Raw genomic sequence first — 11382 nt, forward strand, 5'->3', positions numbered from 1 at the left:
TCAGAAGGTTTCACTGAAGAAGCGAAAGCCGAAGCTGTTGCAGTGCTCCCTGACCACTCTGCCCAGCGCTGGAGAGCCACAGAAGAACACCTGCACTTTGCCTTTCTTCTCCTCTGCCACCTTCCCAAACAGCTGGCCCAAAGGAGAAAGGAGAAAGGTGATGGCAGAGCCCACTCCTGCCCCGGGAAGGGCTGGGTCCTGCCTGCCTTGGCAGCACCACCCAGCCTCCCCCAGTGCCCACAGCACAGAAGCATTTGGGTTGTTAAAGCCCCTGGAGCTGCTGCAGTCCCAGCCCTGCCCTCACCCTGCCCAGCCCAGCACCGACCCCTCAGCACCTCAGCCCCACGGCTTTGGGATCCCTCCAGGGCTGGGCACTGCCCCAGCTCCCTGGGCAGCCTGGCACAGGGGCTCACACCCCTCTCAGGGAAACAACTCAGCCTCAGCTCCAAGCTCCCCTGGGGCACCCTGAGCCCATCTCCTCTTGTCCTGTCATTCCGAGGGAGAGGCTTCCCCATGGCTACACCTCCCAGTGCATCCTCCCAGTGTGAAACAGGGCTCTCCCATGGTGTGCCCTGCAAAGAGCAGGCTGTGGGACGTGGCTCCCTGCCTGTGAGCATGGGGTGGGTGCTGGGGCAGCAGCAGCCCTCACCTTGGCCCAGTCGGGGCGGCCGGGCTGGGTCCTGGTGCGCAGCCCCGTGATGGAGTCCCTCTGCTCCTTGGCAGCCAGCAGCTCCAGGGCCATCTGCAGCCCAATGGCCTTCATGTCATTCTTGCTGAGGGCTGATGTCATGTACATGTGCATCTCCAGAAACCTCCCTGGGTGTTCAGGGGGAGCCTGGCTGTGGATGGGGGTCCAGCCCTACACCGTGGCCCCTGGGGGACATGTCCTGGGGACAATGCCAAGCAGGGGTCAGGCACCCCCGGGGCAGGGGGGGTGTGATGGCCACCTCCTGCTCACCTCCTGCCTCCTCCTCAGCCTGCTCCAGCTCCAGCTTGGTCAGCAGGCTGACAAACCACTCAAAGTGCTTCTGGTCCCGGTTTATCCAGATGAAATCAACCTGGAAGGATGCTGCAGCCTCTGCCTCGCAGCTGGCAGGGGGAAACCCAGCCCCCCTTCCCCAGGAAGGGATGCTCATGGGCCCTCCTGCCCCCATCCCCAGGGCCAACCCTGCTCCTGCATCGCCCTCCCCCTGCCCCTACCTTCCTGAGTGTCATCTCCTCATCCTGCAGGTCTTCACACCATGTGTGGTGGCACTTGGGGCAGCTCTGCTTTCGCCGACGGTACCTGCACAGGCAGAAACAGCCTTGGCAGCCCCTGCCTCCTCCTGCCTGCCCCTGCCTCCTCCTGCCTGCCCCTGCCTCCTCCTGCCAGCCTCTGCCTCCTCCTGCCTGTCCCTGCCTCCTCCTGCCTGTCCCTGCCTCCTCCTGCCTGCCCCTGTCTACTCCTGCCAGCCCCTGCCTCCTCCTGCCTGCCTCTGCCTCCTCCTGCCTGCCTCTGCCTCCTCCTGCCTGCCTCTGCCTCCTCCTGCCTGCCCCTGCCTCCTCCTGCCTGCCCCTGCCTCCTCCTGCCAGACCCTGTCTCCTCCTGCCAGACCCTGTCTCCTCCTGCCTGTCTCTGCCTCCTCCTGCCTGTCTCTGCCTCCTCCTGCCAGCCTCTACCTCCTCCTGCCAGCCCCTGTCTCCTCCTGCCAGCCCCTGCCTCCTCCTACCTCCTCCTGCCTGCCCCTGCCTCCTCCTGCCTGCCCCTGCCTCTTCCTGACAGCCTCTACCTCCTCCTGCCAGCCCCTGTCTCCTCCTGCCAGCCCCTACCTCCTCCTGCCAGCCCCTACCTCCTCCTACCTCCTCCTGCCTGCCCCTGCCTCCTCCTGCCAGCCTCTGCCTCCTCCTGCCTGCCCCTGCCTCTTCCTGACAGCCTCTACCTCCTCCTGCAAGCCCCTACCTCCTCCTGCCAGCCCCTGCCTCCTTCTGCCTCTACCTCCTCCTGCCAGCCTCTGCCTCCTCCTGCCAGCCCCCTCACACCCCAGCAGAGCTTTGCAGGAGGACCCTGAGCAGCCATTCCCCAGCAGCTCTGGTTTGATGCCCAGGACCAACCTCCTGCCAGTGGGTTTCCCTCAGCAGGAATCCCCAGGGGGACACCAAGAGGGGACCCAGCTGTGTGTCTCGTGGCCGCAGGTTGTGAGTGTCCAAGTCAGGAGTGAGGAGCCCCATGGGGGTCACCCCGCAGGGTGTGGGGGGGACAGCTCTGCCTTGGCACACATCACATCCTGGGCTTCCCAAAGCACACCCAGAGCTGGTGCTGGGCTGTGCTGCTGGGACTGCAGCCCCAGCTGCTGCAGTGGCACCGACCTGTGCATGATGCTCTGCAGAATGGAGGCGAAGGGGGTGACGCCGATGCCGGCGCCGATGAGCACCGCGTGCTGCGCCGCCCAGATGCGCCGGCTGGGCGTCCCGTACGGACCATCGATGTAGCACTAGGAGAGACCAGCACCTTGGGGAGACATGCAGCAGCCCCTGGGTGCTGCAACAACCCCCAGAAACACAGGGTCATTTGGGTTGTTACAGCCCTTGAAGCTGCTGCACACCCAGCCCTGCCCAGCCCAGCACTGAGCCCTCAGCATCTCAGCCCCAGGGCTTTGGGATCCCTCCAGGGCTGGGCACTGCCCCAGCTCCCTGGGCAGCCTGGCACAGGGGCTGACACCCCTCTCAGGGGAACAGTTCAGCCTCAGCTCCAAGCTCAACCTCCCATGGGGCAACTGGAATCCATCTCCTACCACTCATTACTGGGGAGCAGGGACCGACCCCCAACTCACTGCAACCTCCTGTCAGAGTTGCAGGGTGCTGCTGTCTCCTCTCAGCCTCCTCTTCTCCAGCCTCAACACCCTCAGGTGCTCCTCATCAAACTTACTCTGATCTCATCAGACCTGTCCCTATCCTTACCTTAGGCTGTGGATAGGAGCAGGGTTAGTGCATGAGTGTGCTGCAGGACCCAGGCACAATTTGGGGGCTTTTATGGGAGCAAAGGAGGGGCTGGGCAGGAGCAGCCCTCCAGCAGCACGGGGTTTGCAGCAGCCCCAGCTGGGACACCCTGTGCAGAGGCACAGCTGGGGTGACTGGGCACATGTGTGTGTCCCTGGGTGCTGCTGAGCTCAGCTCTGGGGCTGGGGGGGAGTGAAGCAGCCTCACCTTGGTGCTGCAGAGCCCACGGGTCTGGCTCAGCCTGGCAGAGTCCTGCAAGGCAAAGAGAGCAGTGACCACCTCCCCAGCCTGAAACAGCCAACACAAAACATACTTGTTCCCCAGGTGTGGGTGGTTTCTGGCCAGCTGGGTTTACTGGGGCTGCACACACATATCCCTGGGTCAGAGCAAGCCCAGAGCCCTGGGCAGGATGTCCCACCAGCCACCAACAGCAGGAACTGTCACCTGCTGGTGTTCTCTGGACACAGAGAAGAGGGTGCAGGCAGCAAGGAGAGAAACTCATTAAAACTAGGGCATGGAAATTCATTATCTGCAGGGACTGCTCCTCCAGCCCAGACAGAATCAATACCCTGAGAGCTTTTCATGCTGGGGGATAAAAGCTGCTGACTGTGCCTCTCAGTGTCCTGGCACTGCCACGATTTACAGCCCAGGACTTGCTTTTTGCAAGAGCTTTTTCACAAGCTTTGCCCCACTGGGAAGGTGCTTCCCCTTGTTTCTGCAGGCTGCTCCTGTGAGAGCACAGCCCTCCTTGCCCTGGGAGCCCCCAGGGCTCTGCTCTGCTCCCTGGGAGGTCTCAGTGGGGCTTGGGGAAGGGGGAGATGGTGCTCACTCACCCCCCCGGCTGAGCCTGGTGGAGCCTCCTCTCCTGTGGCTTTGTACAAGGTCAGTTCAACGGCTCCATCTCCCCCTGTGGCCACTGAGCCCTGCTCTGAGGCCACTCTGCTGCAGAGACCTTTCTGGAAGGCAAAGGCCAGCACAGGCTGTGGTGCTGGAGGGGTTCCAGCAGCACCTGGCAGGGGCCATGGGCCACCAGACACCCCCAGCCCCAAACTGAGGTGGCCTGGAGGGAGCTGCTCAGCAGAGCCCACCCAACCCAGCTCTGCCCACTCTCCTTGGCTTTTCCTGGAGCTGGGCAGGGACAGATTGTCTGTCAGAGCCCTCGACACGGGCCAGACATGGACTCAGCTTGGGAAACCCACGGGCACAGGAGACCCTCAGCGTGGCAAAGCCATCACCCTGCAGACAGCTGCCAACCAGCACCACTCTGAGCCATGGGATGGTTTGGGTTGGGCTGTTAAAGCCCTTGAAGCTGCTGCAGTCCCAGCCCTGCCCTCACCCTGCCCAGCCCAGCACTGACCCCTCAGCACCTCAGCCCCAGGGCTTTGGCATCCCTCCAGGGCTGGGCACTGCCCCAGCTCCCTGGGCAGCCTGGCACAGGGGCTCACACCCCTCTCAGGGAAACAGTTCTGCCTCAGCTCCAGCCTCAACCTCCCCTGGGGCAACTTGAGGCTGTTTCCTCTTGTCCTGTCACTCATCACTGGGGAGAAGAGCCACCTGACTTCTGCATTTGCCAAAGCTGAGCCTCATCTGCAGCAGCACCAACCTGTGCCCAGCCTCTCTTCTCCCTCAGGCTCCTGCTGAGAGGTTTTGGTTCCAGGATGGGTGCTTGGGGCTGCTGGAAGTACTCATACAGCCTGTTAGTCCACTGGCCCAGCGACCTGATGTGCAGCCAGATGGTATCTGCAGGAGGAGGGAGAGGAAGGGGAGCAGTGGCCAAACATTGCCTTGCTCTGTGGGCACCGACATCTCCTTGCACGACCCTCAGAGGAGACCCAGATGCCCTGACAGGGCTCATGTGATACCAAACACCCTCCTGGTGATGCCAGCCCAGCCCAAAGCACCCACCTTGCTGCTCAGGAGCACTGCTGATGGTGAAGGGATGCCACTCGAAGCTGGCAATGGCCGGGATGTTGAGGTAGATGTAGTCTCCAGGCTTGTAGTGGAAAAACTGTGGCCTCTCAATCACAAGGTGGGTCACCTGCAGGAACAGGAGACCAGAGGAGCTGGCAGCATTTCCACTGGGCTGCCTTCCCTGCACCTGGCTTTGTGCCTCCCCGTTGGAACAGTGGCCAGTGTGGCATGGACCTACAGCTTTGCCATGGGGAAGAGGTTTGCTGTGTGTTCACTGCCCAGCCTCACCCTCCACCCTCAGGACAGGAACGTTCAGGCTGGCCTCAAACAACAGCTTGGTTTGGAGAAACTCAGAGTCAAAGCCTCAGCTTTTTGTCCCCAGAGTTTAGGTTTGAGGGGTTTTTAACTTGAAAAAAAAAAGGTAAGAGTTCTAAAGGGAACATCACAAAGAACTGCTGGGAAATGAGGAAAGTGCTTCCAGCTCAGTGCAACCCCTGAGCAGCAACAGCCCAAAGCCACCCTGACCTGCACCTTGGAGAGGCTGCACAGCTGAGCTGCTGAGGGCTGTGGGTCAGTGCTGGGCTGGGCAGAGCGAGGGGAGGGCTGGGACAGCAGCAGCTTCAGGGGCTTTAACAACCAAACCGTGCTCCTCCCCCTGTCCCTGCCTGCCCCTGCCTCCTCCTGCCAGCCCCTGGGGGGCTGTGTGACACAGCAGGGCATCATCCCCTTCCACAGCTCGCTGTGCCCCCTCTTCCCGCACCCTGGGCTCTCTCAACCTGCCCTTCCCCAGTCTGCAAAGCCCGGTGCCAACACGGCGGGTGTCGCTGTGCCCTGGAGCAGCTGTGTGGTGCGTGAGAGCGGCGGGGCGCGGGAGGGGTGCCCACCTTGGAGGGGAGCGGGTTGGCCTCCAGGATGCGCAGCCCCCGCGCACGCCGCCAAGCCCAGCCCAGCCCCTTCTCCAGGGCAAAGAGGCACCCGGGAACCACAAACCACTTCCAGAAGCGGGGGCCGTGGAGGAGGAGGAGGGTCCAGATGGAGATGTAGGAGAGGTGGGTCCAGTAGAAAACCTGTGTGCAGAGCAGGGCGCGTGGGAAGGTGAGGCTGTGGCAGAGCATCCCGCGGGCAGAGGCAGCCCAGGGCACGAAGAAAAGGGCAGAAACCCCAAATCTGAGGAGCTTGGGGGGTGTCCAGGGGCCTCTCCCCACCCAACGCGGCAGCACCCGCGTGTGCAGCCGCTCCCCGTGCAGCCCTTTACCGGGCGGGACTCACCTCGAAGTGGCCGCTCCGTCGGACGCAGGGGCTGGAGAAGGCGGCCAGGACGAGCAGCAGCCCCTGCAGCGCCAGCCCCGTCTGCCAGGCCGTGCCCCGCACGCCCCCCGCGCCGATGCCGCGCTGCCCGCTCCGCAGCCTGCCTGGGCACAGCCGGCTGGGCACGGGGCGAGGGGCACCCGCAGCCCCCCGCCCGCCGCAGCGCTGCGGGTGAAGCGCCCAACGGCTCCGCTCGGGCCCTTGGTACAGCGCAGCGTTTCGGAGTTACGGGGGGGAAAACGCGGCTGGAGGGGGGCGCTGCAGCCTCCGGGGTCAGGGGGGCTGTGGGGTGCGGGGTTGTGGGGTGCGGGGCTGCACGAGGGGGTGCGGAGAGGTGGGAGCCCTTCAGCAGCCGTCCGGGAAGCCGCTAGAGGGGGGTAACGGGCAGCGCACGGCCCCGCCGCAGCCCCCTGGGACACGGGCAGCCCCTCCGGGACATGGACAACCTCCTTGGGACACGGGCATCACCCCTGAGACACGGGCATCCCCCCGGGACACGGGCATCCCCCCTGGGACACGGGCATCCCCCCGGGACACGGGCATCCCCCCTGGGACACGGGCATGCCCCTTGGGACACGGGCATCACCCCTGGGACACGGGCATCCCCCCTGGGACACGGGCATCACCTCTGGGACACGGGCATCCCCCCTGGGACACGGGCATCATCTCTGGGACACGGGCATCCCCCCTGGGACACGGACATCACCCCTGGGACACGGGCATCCCCCCTGGGACACGGGCATCCCCCCTGGGACACGGGCATCATCTCTGGGACACGGGCATCCCCCCTGGGACACGGGCATCACCTCTGGGACACGGGCATCCCCCCTGGGACACGGGCATCTCCCCCTGGGACAGGGGCATCACCTCTGGGACACGGGCATCACCTCTGGGACATGGGCATCACCCCCGGGACACGGGCATCCCCCCTGGGACACCGGTACCCCCCCTGAGACATGGGCATCCCCCCTGGGACACGGGCATCATCCCAGGACACAGACATCACCCCTGGGACACGGGCATCACCCCTGGGACACGGGCATCACCCCTGGGACACGGGCATCACCTCTGGGACATGGGCATCACCCCTGGGACACGGGCATCACCTCTGGGACACGGGCATCACCTCTGGGACATGGGCATCACCCCTGGGACACGGGCATCACCTCTGGGACATGGGCATCACCCCTGGGACAGGGGCATCACCTCTGGGACATGGGCATCCCCCCGGGACACAGGCATCACCAGGGGGACACGGGCATCCTTCCCAGTACACGGGCATCACCCCTGGGACACGGGTATCACCCCTGGGACACGGGTATCACCTCTGGGACATGGACATCACCCCGGGACACGGGCATCCTCCCTGGGACAGGGGCATCACCCATAGGACACAGAATCTCCCCCCGGGACACGTGCTCCCCTCCCTGCGGCATGTGCATTCCTCTGGGACGTGAGTTTCCCCCCTGGGACTTTCCCCCAAGACGGATCAGTGCTGTGGGCGCCGGCCCCTGCACCCAGAGGCATTTTCTGCTCCAGCACTGGACGAGGGGAACCCATCCCAGGGCTGAGAGGGTTGTTGGTTGCCTGAGATAAGCTGCCCCGCCCAGGGGCTGGTACTTACTGAAGTTGGCGAGGTGGGCAGCGGTGTGAGCGGCCGCCAGCACCAGCACCACGTACCCCACGAGCTGGTGCAGAGCAACGTGCTGGTCCAGGGGCAAGAGCTTGGCCACGGGGGTGGCTCGTAGCCAGGTCAGGCACCTCCGCAGCATCAGCACCTCGAGGGTGACGTTGGGGGGCAATGAGAGGTGTTTGGGGGTTCAATCAGGGGCTGGTCCCTGAGCTTCCAGAGCCAGCTGCCTGCTAATATGGGGGGTGAGCCTGGAGAGCACCCCGAGGCAGAAATAAAGGACCCCTCTGCAGGGTTTCAGGGGTGTCCTTGTGCCACAGAGTCCCCACAAGCCCACACAGCCTGGTCCCACAGCTACAACCCTTCCTCGTGCTGGGGAGGGGGCTGGAACACAAGCCTGGTGGGGAGAGGCTCAGGGACTTGGGGTTATTTAGGCTGGAGAAGAGGAGGCTGAGGGGACATAAGGGCACTCTGCAACTGCCTGACAGGAGGCTGCAGGGAGCTGGGGGTCAGGCTCTTCTCCCCAGTAATGAAGGACAGGATGGGAGGAAACTGGCTCAGGGGAGGTTGAGGTTGGAGCTGAGGCAGAACTGTTTCCCTGAGAGGGGTGTCAGCCCTGTGCCAGGCTGCCCAGGGAGCTGGGGGAGTGCCCAGCCCTGGAGGGATCCCAAAGCCCTGGAGCTGAGGTGCTGAGGGCTGTGGGTCAGTGCTGGGCTGGGCAGGGTGAGGGCAGGGCTGGGACTGCAGCAGCTCCAGGGGCTTTAACTACCCAAATGCTTCTGTGATTCCATGAAAAGCCCACTGCTGCCCTCCCAAGAACCCCTGGCACAGGTCCTGGTGTGTGACTGTAGATGGCTCAGGTAACCCCCCCCCTGTGCCCCCCACGAGCTCAGCAGCCCCCCAGCTCCACACTCACTGCGAGGAAGGCGCAGTTGAAGTTGAGGCACTGGCCACAGCCCCGGGCCACCGCCAGCCAGGTGCCATGGCTGATGTGCTGCAGGGCAGCCAGGGCAAAGAGCAGGAGGTTGAGGCTGGTATAGGCCCCCAGGAAGGCGAGGCTGCTGCCGTGGTTGTGCCAGTACGCCCGGCTGAGGCAGCGCAGGCGCCAGCTCCTCTGTGCCCGCGGCGGGGGCTGCAGCCAGCTCGCTGCGCTGGGGGCAAAGCAGACAGAGGGAAGCTGGGCACTCCTGCACCCAGCTGGCACCCAGCCCTGTGCCCAGCGTGGCACCATCCCTGCACCCATCTCTGCACTATCCCCACATCCATTGCTATCTCCAGGCCAGCCTAGATGGGGCTGGGAGCAACCTGGGCTGGTGGAAGGTGTCTGTGCCCAGAGCAAGGGGTTGGGACAGGAGGAATTTAGGGTTGCTTCCCAGCCCAACCATTTTGGCATTCTATCCAAGCCCTGCACCCATCCCAGCACCCATCCCTGCACCCATCCCTGCACCCATCCCAGCAGCATCCCTGCACCCATCCCAACACTCATCCCAGCAGCATCCCAGCACCTATCCCTGCATCTGAGCTCTTCACCCATCTCAGCACCATCCCTGCACCCATCCCAGCACCATCCCTGCACCCATCCCAGCATTCATCCCAGCACCCATCCCAGCATTCATCCCAGCACCATCCCTGCACCCATCTCAGCACCGTCCCTGCACCCATCTCAGCACCGTCCCTGCACCCATCTCAGCACCGTCCCTGCACCCATCCCAGCACCCATCCCAGCAGCATCCCTGCATCTGAGCTCTGCACTCATCTCAGCACTAGCCTTGCACCCATGCCAGCACCTATTCCTGCAGCCCAGCCCAGCCCCTAGCTTGGCACCATCCCACCCCATGCTTTCTGCTCCAGGCAGGAGGGGGAAGGTGCTCAGAAGGGAACCTGCAGCCCCGTGGAGCCGCCGCAGGTACCTGATGCTCAGGTTCTCCATCACCTCTGGGAAAGCCTCCAGCTCTTCCCTCAGCTCCTCAAAAGTGATGGAGCCACTGTGGTCCTTGTCAGCAGCCTCGAAGAGGGCTGAGGTGAGGTCTGCCAGGCGCTCCTCGGGCAGGGCCATGGCGCTCTCCCGCAGGCACCAGCGCAGCACCAGGCGCAGCTCGTCCGCGTCGATGGAGCCGCTGCCTGCGTGGGGACCCCGACACCCCCCGGCTTTACCTTCACCCTGCACCCCTCATCCAGAAACTGGCTGCCTTTGATGCAGCTGCTGCCTCCCTGCCTTGCACGTGGGCTCCTTGGGAGGAGACTGTGCCTGCTCAGAGCAGGATAGGGCCGGTGCTCAGAAGTCTGCCATTCATGGGCTGAGGGCGTTCAGAGATGAAGCCCATGGCAGAGCTCAGCACTGGCAAAGGGGTGTAAACACCCTTGTCTGGCAGCCAGGTCAGAGAACAAACCAGCCAGGCAAGAGGCTCAGCACTCACTTCTCTGGCCAGCATTTTAAGCCCAAGCAGGGCAGAGCAGGAAAAGCAGCTCCAAAAGAGCTTTGCTTTGGTTATCTGCAGCTTTCCCAAGCTGATGGAGGAAGAGTGTGCCGGGCTCCACAGCTACCAACGGGACTGAGAGGGCTGTTGAGTGCAGCAGAGACTGCTCTGCTCACAGCTGAGGAGACCTTGGCCTGTGGCTGGCTGGAATTGCTGCCTGAAAGATGTCTTGTTGGTGTTTCCATGCTTGTGGCTGTATGGACCCAGCCAGGGGCCGTGCCCGGGGGGGATGCTCGGAGGAGCACTGTGCTGCCTCGCAACTCACAGCTCCGACCCCAACCCCAAACCCCTCCCCAGTGTATCTCTTTTTCATCATCTCACCATCCACATCATAGACCTGGAAGAGGAATCGCAGCTTGTCTGTCTCATCCCCGTGCAGCAGCAGGCTCAGGGCTCTCAGCAGCTCCTCCAGGCTGATGCTCCCGCTCCCGTCGGTGTCGAACAGCGCGAAGAACCTCTCGGCGAAGAACGACTGTGGGGAGGGGGACAGGTGCTCTCACACAGCACTGGGATGCTCTCCACTGGCTCAATCCTAACTAAGCTCTCCCTCCCCCAGCAAGGGGAATCACTCAGGGAAAGGTGAAAGTCACAGGGATGGCCCAAGGACAGGAGGGAGGAGGGAAGGCTGCTTTCTGCAGAGGGGGGTTGGCACCGCAGCCTGAGGGAGGGAGCCCTGGGGACATGGGACAGGGTGACAGGCAGCTGGCAGAGCATATTCCCTGGGAATAGCCCAATGTGCTCAACAACAGCCTCAGGATGGGTATCCAGAAGCCTTTGCAGCACAGATTGAGCTGTGTCCCCCACTGCCACGTTTCTCTCTCCCCTTCTCCCACATCACCTAACTCTAGTGTTAAGCTTCATCCTCTCCAAGTGCAAGAAGAGGTCACAGCCAGGGCTCAGGCTGCTGGCACTGCCTGGGGAAGGGGCCCCAGAGCTCTGCCCCCCAGGAGCACTCACCTCCTTCACTTGGAGGGCGGTTTTGAACTCTTCCAGGTTGATTTCCTTGTCCTGCCCCGCGATGCTCCTGAACTGCTTCCTCACCCACCGCAGCCACTCAGCATCCTGGGCCACACTCATGCT

The 11382-nt window shown here is 63.5% G+C and overlaps 1 protein-coding gene across 1 annotated transcript; it reads right to left on the reverse strand.

Moving 5' to 3' along the window:
• On the reverse strand, window positions 1-11382 carry NOX5 (NADPH oxidase 5). The gene is given in 16 exon segments (XM_062000113.1): window positions 1-132; window positions 650-816; window positions 959-1058; window positions 1201-1285; window positions 2353-2471; window positions 3184-3207; window positions 4313-4335; window positions 4576-4716; window positions 4882-5014; window positions 5772-5954; window positions 6157-6299; window positions 7820-7973; window positions 8736-8976; window positions 9736-10025; window positions 10631-10774; window positions 11260-11382. Coding segments are annotated over 16 exon segments (2199 nt in total). The 5' UTR covers window positions 11380-11382.

This window comes from Colius striatus, chromosome 7, assembly GCF_028858725.1.
Source record: "Colius striatus isolate bColStr4 chromosome 7, bColStr4.1.hap1, whole genome shotgun sequence".
In the NCBI taxonomy this organism is placed as follows: domain Eukaryota; kingdom Metazoa; phylum Chordata; class Aves; order Coliiformes; family Coliidae; genus Colius; species Colius striatus.